This window comes from Pezoporus occidentalis, unplaced genomic scaffold (assembly GCF_034315485.1).
Source record: "Pezoporus occidentalis ecotype Australia unplaced genomic scaffold, CSIRO_AGI_Poc_V1 ctg202, whole genome shotgun sequence".
NCBI classification, from domain to species: Eukaryota; Metazoa; Chordata; class Aves; order Psittaciformes; family Psittacidae; genus Pezoporus; species Pezoporus occidentalis.
Window position 1 is genome coordinate 269085 of NW_026913879.1, and position 17058 is coordinate 286142.

At 48.7% G+C, this 17058-nt stretch overlaps 1 protein-coding gene across 3 annotated transcripts in view; it reads right to left on the bottom strand.

Moving 5' to 3' along the window:
• The window catches only part of CERS4 (ceramide synthase 4), a 28284-nt gene extending 12542 nt beyond the window's left edge, over positions 1 to 15742 (bottom strand). Inside the window, exons 1-3 of one of the 3 annotated variants that reach the window (XM_062618673.1) lie at positions 15614 to 15675; positions 13080 to 13134; positions 3654 to 3827 (exon numbers count right to left, since the gene is read on the bottom strand). In XM_062618673.1, the coding sequence (XP_062474657.1) occupies positions 3654 to 3827; positions 13080 to 13099 (194 nt within the window). In that variant the 5' untranslated portion in view covers positions 13100 to 13134; positions 15614 to 15675. Of the gene's footprint in view, positions 1 to 3653; positions 3828 to 10731; positions 10756 to 13079; positions 13135 to 15613 lie in introns of those variants that run through there. The other 2 variants (XM_062618675.1, XM_062618674.1) reach the window with 2 other exon arrangements.
• Positions 15743 to 17058: the final 1316 nt, after the last annotated feature.

The window sequence follows — 17058 nt, forward strand, 5'->3', positions numbered from 1 at the left end:
TTTCTTCTCATTCTGAGTTCAAGCATCTGTTCCTTGCAGATCAACAGTATCCCTTTCTTTCCTTGGTCATCCCACGGCTCGTGCAGTTGCAGTCCTCCTAAGAAACCTCATCTACTTGAATTCAAACTCACCCACCTTGACTTTCAGTTCCCCGACATCCCAAGATCACTGGTCAAGTCTAAAATCACACAGTTAAATGGTATGTACATCCTGGCTTGCAACTTCCTGCTTTACTGTCCCTCAAAAGCACTCCAGTTCCCACATTTTCCTAACCATACAGGCAAGAAACACTCTGCAATGGAAGCTGTGCTTCCTTCATAATCGTGGCACTCCCAAGAATTTGGTTGTTAAACAAAAGGACCTCAAACATTATAGAAGAGAAGCAGGGTGAAGTTCTGCTAAGGTATACAGGTGCCTAAAACCAGCCTCCAAATCATGGGTGCAGGATGTATCACCTACTCACAAACATCTGGAAACACCAAAGGAAGAGGAGAGGTTCCCAAATTCCAGGCCCCCTCTTTTGTCAGGACATCATCACCGACTCCCCTGCTTCAGGGTCATGGCAAAGATCAGAGGCACTGCAGAGGTAGGAAGGTTTCTGCTCTCCAGCACTGAATGCCCCCATTCTGCACCTTCCCAAGAGCAAACAGCCTCCCAGAAGAGTTGCTTCACCCAAGTGTTCTTCTCCCCAAGGGCTGCACCCACGTCCTCAGCTCTCCCAGGCCCCACCCAGCTATCGCATGCCCTCTTCCCACAGCCACCACCTAATCCACAGCATAAATGGTTCTTAAAAGGATGTCAGTCTCATCTTAAAAGGATGTCAGTTCATCCCAGTTCAGCCAGCAGATGCCAAGGAGAAGGAAATCCATGCTTGAGGAAGCGGGGTCCTTCCCAGGTTTAATCTCCAAACAAGGAAGATGGATCCATTGGCTAAACACAGTGGTTCATGCAGCTGCTGAATGAAGGATTGCAGAAAACCCTCTGGGCTTCTCCTCCTTTTAGTATTTTCCTGGAGTTCTAACACAGATGAATGACATGAACACATTACAGTGTTTCTGAAAGCCCAGAGCAGGTACAAGCAGGAACACAGAGTGCCTCTAGAGAAAACAAAATGCTTTGCATCCCTGCACAGTTGCATGTAAAATAGGTGAGGGCAGAATAAACTGCCAGAGGCCAAGCTAAAACCACCAAACCCAAACTTGTATGCTGGTTACATACACTCATTTTGTCCTACAGACCAGATGTACAAAGCCACAGAGCCAAGGGCGTTTACACGGAGAAGCAGAAATAACACACACATCCCTTCAGTGTGCAATTCTCAACCCTTTGTGCAGGTTGTTTTAAAGAGGGATACTGTCACTGTGCACACGAGGTAACGGAGCAACAGAGGACCTGGTTCATACCTCCCATTCACCAGGGGAAGCTTTCTTCTCCAGGATGAACTGCACATGACACAGTAATGATTGAGAATGAGAAGATGCCATGCTGAAATAAATGCCTGCAGAAGAGTTAGGACAAACAAGAACACAGCTCAGAATACTGGCTTGTAATTTGCATTGGTAAGGTACTGGCATGATTACAGGCTTCCTGGGCCTGCGATACTATCTTTTTCTAAGGGTGTGACAAGAAGCTTTTATTTAATGAAGTTTGTGAATCAAAACAGCTTTAAAATTAATAAGTAGTACCAGGCCTGGGGAAACTCTGCCAGCTGAGGCATCGCCTGGATGGGAAAGCAAAAAGATCTTTGAACCTGGCCGCAAGCATCTTAAAGCAGACGGAAAAGACATTTAGATTGACTGGCAGCAGTGTGGCAAAAGAAAGAGGGATAAAGGATCAGAGTCACAGAAGCACAGAATCGATGCTGAAAGGGACCTCTGGAGATCACCCAGCCCAACCCTGCTGCTCAAGCAGGCTCAGCTCCAGCAGGCTGTAGAGGGCTGTTTCCAGCTGGGTTTTGAGTATCTCCACAGATGGAGACACCATTCCTCCTCTGGGGAACCTGTTCCAATGTCTGACCACCCTCAAAGTAGTAATACATTTCCATATGTTCAGCTGGAGCATCACACATTTCTGTTTGTGTCCATTCCTTCTCCTCCTGCTGCTGGACACCACTAAGAATAGTTGCTCTCCTTCTTCTTCCTGTTCCTGTCTTGTACTGGGGAGCCTAGAACTGGAGAGTCCTGGTCAATGCAGGACACAGGGATTAATCTCCACTGTCCAAGGCACTGACGGACAGTGAGTACCTGAAGGACTCCGGGATCCAGCCCTGTCTTGTGGACCAGCAAGATAAAACCGGGAGTCACTTGTGTCTTAATGGTTACCCTCCAGCACCCTGGCTCCCACATCAGTGGAGGTACCCAAGCCACCTCTGTCCTTGGGAAAGCGCACGGTGAACTCTGTGGAATTCCTGGAATGAACACTAAACGTATTGTTTACAAAGGAGATCTGGATTCCAATTTTGCATCAGCGTCAAATGATTATTTAAAGCATCACTGACGTCTCTGTGTTTACAGACAAATCCTGGCTATAACTGGGGTTTTCATTAAAAACATTTTCATCACAACAGAGCTCTGAATCATTTCAGCTTCCACCAACTTTCCCAATCTGCAGGGGAAACATCTTCCTAACCTGCAGAGGTGTGCTTCCATCTGTCATCTTCCTTTTTAAACAGATGACATTTCAATTGTCTTTTTTTGCCTTTTTCTAAGCTTCAAACCACTGTAGATTTGACTAAACTATTTCAGAAGATTACCTCTTCCATCAGCAGCAAGGAATAGGGATTTTTCAGTCCAGCGAGAACCACTCTGAAGAGTATTCAGGGTCATGAAAGGGGACTTAACTCTGTAGTCTTGACAATGGCTGACACTATGGTAAATCTCAGTTACCCACCAGCAAATCATATTGAGTGGCAGACACCATGCAAACTATGGACTCAACTGCATAAAGCCAACAGCACCAGCTCAGGATCCTTATGAAACTCTGAGTCAATGAACCCTGCAGGATTTCTTTGCCATACCCCCCAAATTTTCTGTGCTGAGAAGTAATATGCAAAACACTGACATGGTTCTGGAAAGAAAGAAGCAGCTACAAATGTCTTTACATGGCTCTGCCAAGGGAATGACACTCCTGAACCCAGAGCAGTGGTCTGTGACATGCACACATTTGTGTGGCTGATCCTGAGGTCAAATGACTCAGCCTAATCTAAGGCATCGTACTGAGGCTTGTCTGTCAGGTGTGATACCCCAGGTCCCCATTACCCGCGATAAAGGAGACTTAACTGTATTTGGGTAGTCTAAATATGATTCCCACTGCACTAGACCCAGAAACTGCCACTAATATGCAACAAAACACAAAACAGCTTGTCTGCCTTCTAAAACACAAGTATAAAGTTCATTTAGGGCCTACCTGGTTTAATTCACATGGCTCATAATCAGACCTTAAGGTAGGTTTTGTGTTCTATGTTCAACACACTTCGTTAGCCAGTGCACATGGCTGGAAAGGAAGAGCTGAAAAATGTCCCTCAGCAGACTTTATGAGCTGGAATTTCTGTGGATCCCTTCAGTCACACACTGGCCCAGGCACTGAAGTCAGCTTTTGGACCTGAACTGCCAGCATTAACCCTAAAAATCCATAAAGAGCACTAAAGAGCTTACCTTTCAAAGACACGGCGAACGACAACCAAGATTAAAGCAAAAGGGATACTGAGCAGGACATCACGAGGCTGAGGGTAATGGACATCTTCAGACTCCTGCATGTCCTCCCAGGTGATTCCTGGGGGCAGCCAGAACTCATGGTGCCAGAGCCACTCGTACAGAGAGCGTGCCATCCTGGAAGGAAGAGAGAGCAGAATGAACTGAGGGCAGCTGTGCACCCAGCAAACCTGTCAGCACAAGCCACTGAAGCCAGGAAGGATTACACCCTCGCTGAGCTTGCATCTGGCTGTGAAAGCAGAAGAGGTGTGGATTGCACCAGGGCCCAAAGAACTGAGAACCTGCTCCCAGATTTTTTATCAGGTGCTCGTTGACTCCTGGCACAGAACCAAAAAAGGGCTAAAATGGAGAGAGATGCCTCAGACTTCAACAGGGTCATTCTCAGCAAGGTGTATCTGGAGGTTTTCAGTTGAATACTGCAGCTCCTTCAGTTGACAGCTTCCTTTGTAGAGACTGACAGCTTGGTATCAGGAGGATGCAGCAAGTCTACTCCAGGGCTGGCTGCCAGTTGTTCTTTCATATGCACATATCCGTGTGTTTTAGTCTTTGAACTTTTGTATTTGTTTCTATTTATACACTGTGGCTGCCCCATCCCTGGCAGTGTTCAAGGCCAGGTTGGACACAGGGGATTGGAGCAAGCTGCTCCAGTGGAAGGTGCTCCTGCCTGTGGCAGGGGTTGGAACTGGATCAGCTTGAAGGTCCCATCCAACCCAAACCAGGCTGGGATTCTACAACTGCAATTCCACCTTGTGTACGTGTGCATGCATTATAACTAATGTTATTCTGAAACTTCACCTTTGAAAAAAGAAGAAAAGATCCCTATTTTCCTTGACATGATTAAGGAAAATACTTCCAGGTAAGAATTTTTGTGCTACGTGGTAAGCTGGATTTGCAATGCAGTTTCAAAGACCATGCCTGAAGGTGGGATTTACATACCTGATCAGAGCAGCATAAAAGGCAGTGGAATGGGTGTAACAAAGAATTCAACATGAAAATAACTGTTGTGAGATAATTCTACCCCATACACAAATATGAACTGCACCACCCTCCAACAGAGGCTGCTCATTCTAGCTGATACCAACAAATATCCCAAACACAAGCTCTGAACAGAAGTCAAACAAGCTTTGGGCAGGCATAGAATGAGGAAAGAGGAAACATGGGAATGAGATGCCATTGAGTTCATCTGAACAGCACACATGAAACGCTACCTTACAAAACAAAGGGGAAAAGCATGTAATTCAGATAATGCATGTAATTGAGATAGCAAGTGTCTGACCTGAATATCACAAAGCATCTCACCTAGTGGAGGCCCAAGCCCTGGTCCGTTTTCTGCCAGGAGAACTGCCTAACAGCCTGGCTGCTGTGCTCAACCTCAGAGCCTGTGAACCATGCTTACAGGATGTCCTCAGATCACCTATAGACCATGTGAACACAAACTCTACAGTTGCAGTGCAGAAAGTATCTATGTCCAAGTAAACGGTGCAAGTATGGGCTTATCCTCCAATGAATTCAACACACCAGCACTACAGGCGACAGCGGTGCAGAACAGCTCATGCTCTTCAGATACGTACTGGATATCAGCTTGGAGAAGTCAGCTCCCTAAGCAAGGTGTCTGAATTACAAAGAGCTTTACAAGGCATGAAAGACACCAACCTCGGCTCTAGTTAGGAAAAGCATCAGGAATGCCTAGAACTGCATCTCCCCCCTGCTTCAGCTCTGCAGGAGCCATGTGGTCAGTAGTGCAGGGTTCTCTGCCAGTGCAAAGGCAGCAGGCAGGTTAGGGAAAGCTGCCACAATAGCAAGCTTTGCAATTACACAACCAAGGAGTCTCCCCCTCCAGAACACGAGACATCTGGCAGCAGCACAAAAAGCTGCAACGCATGCTTGGTAAAGCTGAACTCTGCCGAGGGCTCTCTGTGGGGAGGATACAAAGCAAGTCTTCCAATTTGCTTAGGGGAAATACTCTTAGACTGAAAGTGCTAAGGAAGTAAACAGCCATTATCTAATATACTCTCATGTGCAAACTATATATAGCCAGGATCACCTTCCTGGAAGGCTTCCTTATGTCTGCAGCTATCTTTACACATGATGAAAGTACAGAGATAGCTTTGTACAGTAAGGGCAGAAGTTACCTTCTGCAGTTCCCACAGGCCAAGTTCCCAAGTGGAGGCAGCTGGAAAGCTGAAGACAATGGTGTGTTTAAAATGTCCTTTGAGCACCCACAGGAAAGCATCAGCAGGCCCCTTTCTTTCTCCAAAGTTCTTTATGCCTTACAGAGCATCCTGTGTTACTGGTTGGAGCTTTGTAATAATACACAGCACCAAGCCCTCCAGCACTGAATGCAAGTGTAACAGAGCCTCTCACGGACAAGTTCCCCTACCTGACACCAAACACATCAGCATTAGGAGTTCACACAGTGCTCAAGGCCAGCTTGGACAGGGCTTGGAGCAACCTGGTCTAGTCAAAGGTGTCCCTGTCTGGCAGGGGGTCCCTTCCAGCCCAAACCATTCCATGATTCTATGACAAAGCTAAAAGGTATTGAAACAATTGGACTTGGTGCAGCCCAGCAGCCCTATCCACATACTTACTCTGTTCATACTTGCCTTTCCTTTGTTCTTAAACTTGGGGGTTTTATCTGAATCCTTAGCGTTACAAAGGTCTCCGCTGACAGGCTGCAGTGAGCTGCTCCAAGGAAAGCAGGAATTTCCGTGGTGGCCAGCAGGAATGCACCTGCAGCATCTGCACACTGCAGCAAAGAGCAGCACTGAAGGGCTTCCTGAACCCCGAGCCACAGACAGGAAGTGGTACTGAAGCCTCTTAGGGAGAGATTTATGTCCAAGCTCATTTTCAAAGCACAGTGTCTAGCTAGAAAGCTCACTCCTTGTCTCACAGGGAAAATGGCTAGGCAGGTTTAGCCAGAAAATGTAACTGTGCTGACATGGTCAGAGTTATTCTGCTGATGCACTTAGAGAACCAATTCCCAAACTAAACATTAAAATATAGGCACATGAATACTCATGTACATTTACATAGGCGAATATTAGAGATAAGGGTGGAGAAAAAAGAGAGAGAAGACTGACGAGTCTTTGTGGCAAACTGGATAATCACCCTCTCACTTTTATGATGACCTGGTGTAGGTACCTACCCTGCAGTTTAGACTCACAGAGTGGTTTGGGTTGAAAGGGGCCTTAAAGCTCCTCCAGTTCCAACCCCCGCCATGGGCAGGGACACCTTCCACTAGAGCAGCTTGTGATGGTAATTTTGGTCTTTGCTGTAGGGATTCTCAACCCCATAGCACAGAACAGCCAACTTCCCTCCAAATTCCAGCACAGCACTCCCCAAGTTCTTTCCTCATCCTTTCTGCCTCAGAAAGCTGTTTATTTTAGGGACATCCAGGACTTCATTGGGCCACTTTCAGCTGTTTGCTATGACAAGCAACAATGATCCTCTCATTAGGGGTAGCAAGCTGTATTAGTGGTGTTTCTGCATCAATTGTTCATACTAGAAAGCTGTTCCTAAGCCCTCTGGTAGGTACATAATAACCCCAATAAAGAATTTGAATGAGAGGAGTGACTAGCATTAACACCCACGTTTTTAATACAAAGCTCTGCTGTTAGTCCCCAGATACAGAACTTAGCCCACCATGCTATTTCAATTCCTCTTAGTCTGATTATGAAGGCTTCCAGTTCTGGAGGATACCAGAGCTGGTCCATTGTCTGCAGGTGGATTATAGAGGCTTGTGGGTGAACAATGCCACAGGCACAAACAGCTCCAAGTGGCTCTGGGCCAAGCTTAGGTCTGCCAAGTCTTATTTAGCTTAAGCGCAGCATCATACTAAGGACATTGCTGCCAGAACCAGCACAGGTACTCCTGCTAAAGACTTCCTGGTAAAGCCAGTTTCCCAGGATTAACCACCAGCAGCACAGTGCTGCCATGGGGGAAACGCTTAGCTGATGTGGAAGCAGCCACACTGCTGTTCCATTCAAGTTGCTTTATATTTGTCATGGGGCTAGGGTTGAGATAATGAAAACCCACAAAGCCACCCAGATCTTGATGTGCTGGAAAGCACAACAGAGAGGCTTGTCCTATCTGTCTTAGAAGAAGCTGGGGTCAAGAAACAAAGTCCTCTGGTTCTGAACAACCTGATCTAGTTGAAGATGTCCCTGCTCATTGCAGGAGGGTTAGACTAGATAGCTTTTGAAGGTCCCTTCCAACCCAAACTATTCTATGATTCTATTATATTTATAATGGTTCCCTGCTATTTCCAATTGGAACAGCCACTGTATTCCAGTCCTGCTCTGGTCAATTCTCCCTGAACAATGTCCAAAGGCCACAGCTGAAACTCATTCACCAAGAAAAATGCCTCTCTAAGAATGTCCTCCCATGGCAAACAACCAAACCAAACCAGCACCAAACCCAAACCCACACCACTTTCCCTATAGTTCCAGTCCATGAATCACCCATTGACCATCACTCTCATGGCATGCCTTCTCCTCACTCTGTCCAAATAACTTCCCTACAAACCCACCTCCATTTCTTTGAACGTCTTTTGGAGATGACTAGAAGTCTCTTTGCTCTGGCCATAAGTGATGCAGCATCCCCAAAGACATGGATGGATTCTGGTATGAACCTTGGGTACGAATCTCTCTTTACCTGCAGCTAATTCTACTTTATTTCTCTTCTGGTCCCCAGCTTTCTCATCTCTCTTGCAATGACCAGTTAACTTCAACTTCCTGGCTTTCAGACGTTCACCTCACCTAGATCTACCAGCTGACATTTCCTAGTGATCTATTTCATGTCTGCTGCCCACCCCTGCATCAATTCAGTTTGCTGTTCTTTAACTGTTTCAAGGAACTTCTCACCATTTGCTTACTTCCACCACCAGTCCAACAGAAGCTTGATTCTTCACTGCTAACTTGAAAAGCAGAAAGGTAAAATTCACCTCCAAAACCCTCTGCCTAAGAAAACATCTTTTAGCCCTCTAAGAGCTGGCTTGCTCTGCCTTGCTTCCTACACTTCCCAGCTTTTCATTCAACATTAACCCTACCTCCTTTGGTGCATGCTGGACATGTGCTTCTCTGTTCCAAGGCAAGTTTTCATACACACCCTCTTTTGAGAGATCTTTGTCCCAGAAAGAGCATAAAATGCCCAAACAAATGTTAGAAGCTGCAAACAAAAGCCCAGCGAGCAGGCAGTCTTGCTTACCTAGCTCTGCAGTGACCAACTTCCTTAGCCACCATAAGATACGAACTTCCATACCTTGTGCCCTGCTTGGCAGTCCCTTTGCTGCTGGGTTGCTCTGCCTGCGAGTGGCTGACTCCCAAGCAGGCTGCCCCGTCTGACCCAGAGCGCAGGTGCCAGGCTGATGTCACCCATCCACATCAGGATGCAAATGTGACAGCTCGACTCATTCCATCATCCCTCACTGAGGGGGATGAGCACAGCTCCCTGGGTTTGCCCAGGAAAAAACAAGTACTGGTTTAACCAGTTAAAAACAAGAAAAGGCCCCGAGTGCTTTCTGGCTTCACCATGTCCCTGGTCAGAAGGTAGTCAGAGCAGCAGACCCGAGTTCTCTTATCCTCCCTCTTACTGCCAGTGTACTTTCAACAGGAGCCCTTCTGTTTGCCCTTCACATCCCTCACCCCAGCTAAGGTGTGGTTTTCCTATCTCCATTCTTCTAGAGACAGACATCCTCCTGACCATCTACCCCCACTTCCACCTTCCTGATACTTCCATTCTGTGATTGAGCTCAGCTAACAAGTCCATGTTCATCTCTGCTGGCCTCCTACCGTTTCTGTTTGCCTTCTTGCATGTTGGGATGGATGACACTTGTGCTTAGGCGAGCCTGCCCTGGAAGATCAACCAAGTGGCTGGGCCCCTTTGCCCACCACTCTCCCATGAGATCCCACCAGAACAAGGCAAAGCCTACCCTCCTGAAATGTTAGGGAGTACATCAGCCATGACTAGTGTCCAAGTAAGGCAACCAAGGCATCTGAAGTACCAGCTAGAACATCTCCACCAAATAAAGACACACAGTCCCAGAGCTACATGTGTACCATGCGACAGTACAAATGTAAAATGCAAGAAGGAGGCACCTAGAAAATCCAGATGAGCTACTCAACAATTTCTCTGGGTATTTTCCTTCATTCTCTCTTCTAATGCCTGCTATTTCCTCCAGTCTTGCTGTAGCCTGGCTGTTATCACATGATTTAACTGAGGAAGAAAATGAAGTGACTGGTCTCAGGCCACAGCCAGCTAATTCAGGATGGAAAACCACAGAAAGAAATCAAGGAGCTTACTTCTACCTGAACTGCCCATGTCTTCTTTCTCTGAATTCATCTGTACCAAACACAGCAAGAGTCAGGCAGCCCCAGTGAGACCTTCTCCTTCAGTTTTCATAGAATCCTAGACTGATTTGGGTTGGAAGGGACCTTAAAGCTCATCCAAACCCAACCCCTGCCACAGGCAGGGACCCCTTCCACTGGAGCAGCTTGCTCCAAGCCCCTGTGTGCAACCTGGCCTTGAACACTGCCAGGGATGGGGCAGCCACAGCTTCTCTGGGCACCCTGTGCCAGCACCTCAGCACCCTCCCAGGGAAGAGCTTCTGCCTAAGAGCTCATCTCAGTCTCCCCTCGGGCAGGTTCAAGCCATTCCCCTTGGCCTGTCCCTACAGGCCCTTGTCCCAAGCCCCTCTCCAGGTTTCCTGCAGCCCCTTTAGGCACTGGAGCTGCTCTAAGGTCTCCCCTTCAGGAGCTTTCTCTTCTCCAGGCTGACCCAGCCCAGCTCTCTCAGCCTGGCTCCAGAGCAGAGCTGCTCCAGCCCTCGCAGCATTTCAGTTGTGACAAACGAGACAAAGGGACAGATGCCTGTGACTTCTCTGCCCCAGATTTAGCAAAGATAAAACATCAAAGTGGAATCAGATCATCCTGAATGCCAACGAAGATTAGGAAAATTCTTGATCAGTTGGGATGCATTTGGGAAGTGGAGGGAGGCATCCTGTACTACAGCTGACTACACCTACACGATGCAGAGCAGGACTTCTCACAGTCCTCGTTCTCGTCCCTCCTGCAGGAAACACACAGGCTTTAATTACTCTGTATGAGCCGGCTGTGAATCTCAGTATCACCACTTCCATCAGTTTCCCAGGTATTTGTTCCCACAAACTCCCCAGCCTGTTCCAAAGCTTGGAGAAAATAAAAAAAAAGGAATTTAATTAAGTTTTTTTTAAATGATGCTTCCCCCCCCCGCCCCAAACTAGCACGTTTTCATCATTTTTAATTGCAAAACACAAAACCTTATCTGAGAATGACATCTGCGCTCCCAACTATACCACAAATGCAAAACACATTCAAAAGCATTGAGAAAGAAACAGCAACCAATAGAAAGCTGTGCCTTTCTCCAACATTAAAAGAATTGTGACTCACTTTTCACAATCGTTACTGCTTAATGAGAAATGCGGTCTATCAGATGATGAAGATGATTTAAAAACAAATCTGGACGTGAATTAGTCTTGATTAGAAAGATAACTTGAAAGCCCTGTAATACTGTCAGGACCCGCGGGAGCAGGGCTTGGCAAACATGGAGAGCTTATAAAGCAGAACGTAACAAGTTCTTTCAGCAGGCACTGTCCTCTTCTTTGCTGAAATATTATCTAACATCAAAAGAACCTGTCTCCAAGTGTGCTTTACCCCTTACATAAATAAATCACGATGGGGCAGTATGTTATTTGTCAGGATACGGAAGGCTGCAACCACACCATGGTTTTTACCCAGCACCTCTGGCGTTATGGGGTGGTCTCTGGATGTGATGTACACTGGGGCATCTTCACAATCGCTCCTGCACCACATTTGGTCCACGCTGGGCCAATCTCTCTCCAGTCCATGGATTAATCCCTCTGCACTGCAGGCAGCTGTTTGGCCCTGCCTGAGCTGAGACAATCAGACCTGCAGCAGCTTCAGCCCGGAGCACGGGCCAGAGTGACAGCCACAGCCATTTGGATCCCCCTCACAAAGTCAGAACCTCCCAGCCCTGGTTCATGCTGGCTGAGCTCAGGGGTTATTTTTAAAACACAAGATACCAAGGATCACTTTCCCTCTGCTTCAGTTGACCACAAATAACTTGACGAGAAAAATCACACAGAAATTACGATTTTGGGAGTTCTGCCTCTGTGCTTTTACCTGAGCATCATCTCTGAACAGAAAACATGACACACACATTTTGACATAACATCTCAAATCCTCTAGAAGGAGGTGACCTTTCTTATATATATGACAAAGACAGATGAACAACAAGGAAGCAGCTGCCCCAAAAGCTCTGATAGTGCCCCAGGAGTGAAAATACCACCACTTGCTACAAAAACATAACCTAAGCACAGCCTGCAGTTTGTCTCTTTAAAGGCTTTTTTGCCTTATGTATTTTGATTCAAAGCCTTGGCACTTGTGGGGCTGGAAGACCATGTCACACATGTCATACCTGTGTGCGTGGCCATCTGTGCAACAACCTCCACAGCAAAGTACTTGAAGAACTTCATAGACTCACAGACTGGTTTGGGTTGAAGGGACCTTAAAGCTCCTCCAGTTCCAACCCCCTGCCACTGGCACAGACACCTTCCACTAGAGCAGGCTGCTCTAAGCCCTGTCCAACCTACATGGGAGAGGAGCTCTTAGTCCTTTCACACCAAGGATGCAACTGGTGGAAAGCAACACTTTGCACACTTCAGCCCTTCAAGGTAGCATTGCACCAGATATCAGTCTGGGCTGGCTCCTGGAACTGATCTTCTGACAAAACCAGAACCTGCACTGTATATACCAGGGCTTTATAACCCGCTGCACAAGGATGCAAAGACCAGAGCACCAGTGACCACAGCAAGGGAAGAAACAGATGTGTTTCCTTTAAGAGTCTATCAATGGGTGGAGAGATCCACTACAATCCTTCAAATGAAACCACTGCTCTTTCCAGTGTGAAAGGACTCCCCTGCTGAGACGTGTTCCTTATAACACAGAGCCAGTGTAAACCAACACTGCCATCAAAGACTAGAGCTTGGCCTCCACCCCTTCCTGGCCATCACTCCCACTTCACTGCCAGCACCCCCCCTACTCAACACAAGAATGTATAAGGTTTCACAGAGAATCAGCCTGAAAAAAAGACTTAAACTTTGCAGCTTCTTTTCTTTGACTTGGGGTTCGTTTTACTCCCTGCTGGCTCCTCAATGCAATTCACAACCTGCCTTCAAAATCATTTGTGCAGGCTCACTGCAAGGTAAAAGAGAAAAGCACAAGTGGCTGCAGAAAGACAGCTCATGCTCATCAAACCGTTCTGTTGCAGAAAACCCCTCCACTGAGCACCGAGTGTCCAACTGCTACAGCATACCTGGAAATATCCAGATTCATAGCTTCAAGTCTTTACTGGCTTCTGCAAAAGGAGCCTGAAAACAAAACACAAAGTTAACCCTAAATATATTATACATGCAGCCCCAGGCATTTTCTGAATGTACATATGCAATGAAATTGCAGCGACCCTTAGTATCACATCACAAAGAATGACAGAATCCCAGAGTGGTCTGGGTTGGAAGGGACCTTAAAGCTCCACCAGCTCCAACCCCTGCCATGGGCAGGGACCCCTTCCACTAGAGCAGCTTGCTCCAAGCTCCTGTGTCCAACCTGGCCTTGAACACTGCCAGGGATGGGGCAGCCACAGCTGCTCTGGACACCCTGTGCCAGCGCCTCAGCACCCTCACAGGGAAGAGCTTCTGCCTCAGAGCTCATCTCAGTCTCCCCTCTGGCAGGTTAAAGTCATTCCCCCTTGTCCTGTCCTTACAGGCCCTTGTCAAGAGATCCTCATCAGCTGCCTTTCAGGAAGATTCTCAGCTGCAGGAATGATCGATATGGGTGTTTTGGTGTTTACTGACACTGCTGGCTCTATAAAAAATTGGCTGTTGCCATGATCCTGACTCTTCAGAGCTCAGGCTCTCCTTCAGACCAGACACCATTTCAGTTCTGCACTCAGAAGGATGTCAGAAAAGCCTTTGAAACCACAATAATAAATGTCTTACAACCAGCTGGTGACTCCATGAAGGGAAAAGGGACTCCCTCAAGTGGGGACATTTTAAAAAGGAGCCTTCCTTTATTCTGCCCAAAAGAGTGCATGTAAAAACCTGCCCTTTGAAACCTGTGATGATGTCTGCAGGAGTACATAACTTCAGGGCCTCAGAGCTTGGACAGGTCCATGTCCCGAGGTAAACTTGGGAGGTAAAAGCAGAGAACTGACACATCCATAAGCAACACCACTTGTCTCTCTTGGTGGGGAAGGGTCTCCCCAGGCACTAAGAACATGGTAACAGAGACCGCTGTGTTTCAATCAGAGCTGAAAGGAGCACTAGCTCCTCAAGCACAGCCTGGGGAGTTAGCAGCAGGAATCCAGTCTTTGCCACACGTGAACAGGGAAGCAGAGTCTCTGAATCCCCTGGGTGACACTGTACAAATCAACCCAGGTTCTGCAGACTCAGGTGGTCTGTAACAGGAGGGCGATGTAATATCCACTTCTCGCTGTGTGCATTTGCTCTCCTTCCTGCCGGGAATGCTATCAGCCTGGGAAATGGCCACTTTCTGCTTTATCCCCTAGTGTAACTCTAACACGAGAAGGGAATGAGCTTCGTGAAAATCCACGCTTTATGGGAATTTCACCGTTTGCACACGCTAACAGGGACTCCTCGCTCAGCAGGTAAAAAGCAGTGGGCTTAACACCAGACGCACTTTCCAATGTCGCCAGCTCCTTCGCTGCTCTGAACACAAGCATCTCTCACAAAGCCTGTTACCTTCCAGAGCCTCCGGTTAACAACACAGCAGCTTTTCCCTTTAAATAACAAACACAAAACCCCCACATAGAAATGGGGGAAAGCTCCTCCGTACGTTTCTGTCTCACTAAGCCTCCTATGTTGATAAACCTGAGCTCGGAAATGCATCAATCGCCAGCACAGCCTCACATCTCGGAACCAGTCGTCCCTGTTGGCCACAGGAGAAGACTGGTCCATCTTTTAGAGGATAAACATCACCGTATCTGTCCTCTCTAATGCACCCTCAGCCCGACTCCTGCAAAAGTGACCTCAAACACTTCGCATTACACTTGAAAAACAAGGAATTGCCTTTAAGTGCTGATAAATGGTGTAGATTAAGCCAGCATTTCCAAGCCCGGCTAACTAAAATCCAGGTGCCTGACTTCCCAGAGCATCGGTGTCTGACCCCTGATTTTATTCTTACTCTTCTTAAAACCCAGCATCCCGCCTGGCTTCCAACGATTCCAGAAGTGCAATCTGCCATCGAGCGCTTGGTTTTCTGGCACCTTTAACGTTAGACAACGACTTTTGATTTATCCTCGTGCCACCTGAACTGCGACCGCGACACAAACCCGTTGTTGAACTATTAAACGCGTTTTCCTTCAGCCTCACGGCTTCCCCATCCTGGCAACTGGTTTTGTTGCCAGCAGGAAAACCTTCCCCCAAGTTCTTCATGCGAAGGGTTAAGGGCGAAGTATTGAAGCCTCCGCTAAAAGGTACCTCAGGAGGACAGAGCGGCTTCCCCTAAGTACCGCCGCTGTCGGGCGCCTGCCCTGACCTTCCTGCGCCCAAAGGCAGCCCGACGGAACCCTTCCCTCTGCGCTCCGTTCCGTACCAGAGCACGAAAGGGTTTCCTTCCCCTCGAGGCTCCCCCAAGAGCCCACCCGGCCCCTTCCCCGCCGGGCCGGCCAGGCGGGAGCCGGCTCCTCGCAGCCCTTCCCTCAGTCCCGGCGCGGGACCTCCATGAGGAGCCGGCCCCCGGCCCCCCCTTCCCAGCGCGGTTCCCGCAGGCCGAGCGGGACCCCTCGGCCCCGCCATCCCCTCCCTTCCCTCCGCTACTTCACCCGCTCACCTCCAGCCTCCCCCGCCGGGGCGGCACCGACCCGATCTCCGCGGAGCTCCGCGCCCTGCCCGGCCTCTGCGCGCCCCGGGCGGAGCGAGGAGGCGGCGGCCGCGGGGCGGGGCCGGCCCGGGCTCTGCTCCGCTCCGCTCCGCTCCCCGCTGGCGCCGGCCGGGCCTGGCCTGGCCTCTCCGCCCCCTTCCCGCCCGCGCCCCCCGGCTGAGGGCGGCCTGGCTGCGGGTGGGGCAGCGCTGAGGGCCCCGCGGCGGGGCCTCCCTCAAGCGGGGCACCCCCGGGCCTGCTGGAGGCGGGCGGGTTGTGGTGAGCCGGAGCCTGTCCGAGCCCTCAGGAGGGAGGCAGCGGGCAGGTGACGGAGCTCACAGGGGGTGCGCCCGCAGCGGAACAGGCACCTGCCCCCAGAGGGTACGAACACGGAGCGGGCTGGAAGGGAGCTTACACCTCCACTAACGGGGTGCCCCATCGCACCTGGCCTTGAACGGTGCCAGGGAGAGCTGGAAGGTACAGCCCATGCTAGGCCGTGTGAGGTGACAAAGCTGACACGGCAGCACTAACTGGGATGGAGCCCACACAGAACATCCCCAAAGACCTGATTTTCTCTTCTGTCACTGCAAGGTAATACAGCCCTTTAGCCGGTGCTAAAGTAAGAATGAAGTGGTGATGGTTACTTTATAGGAACCTTTCACGACTGCAAATAAAACCGCAAAGGAGGTGAATCTTCATGAGAAAGAACCACAGAATGGTTGGGGTTGGAAGGGACCTTCAGAGGTCATTTCGTTCCAGCCCCTCCAATGGGCAGGGACATGCTGAATTAGATCAGTTCTGGCTCCTGCTGCAATCCTGCCCCTGCTCCGCTGAACCAGCTTCTGCTCCTTCCCCTCTTCTGCATGCTTCCCCCCTTTCCTTGTGCCTGTACCCTCTTCTCGTACCACCACTACTCTGCTAAAGCTCTTTATAAGAACTCAGCTATTTCCATGCCTGAGCACGTGCTCTATCTCTTGTATAACACCACATTTAAGTACATGTATGAATGCGTACACACACTCTAAAATGCAAACATCATGCATCAAGCGGGACATAGAACAGCCTGTGACCACCTGAGTGGGTAATGCCGGAACCCATCCCTGCAGCTCCTCATTTCACCTTCTGCCAACAACAAATGGCTTTAGTTTAACCCGGGGTTTTCTTCACAAGTGGAGAAAAAGAAGGGGAAAAAAAAATGGGTCCTTCAGCAAATGGCAGCTGCTCTTTACATGGAAAAGCTGTTAAAGTGCTACTTACTAGTTCAGTCAAAACAAGGAGCAAGAGCTAATCCTGTGGACCACAGCTCTGGAATCCCTGCAGCACAGCTGCGTGGAGGTTAAGGCCAGAAAAGAAGTAAGAATCTCCTTAAGATGATGTATTCCATCCTCCTGCCTTACATAGGCCAGAAAAAATCC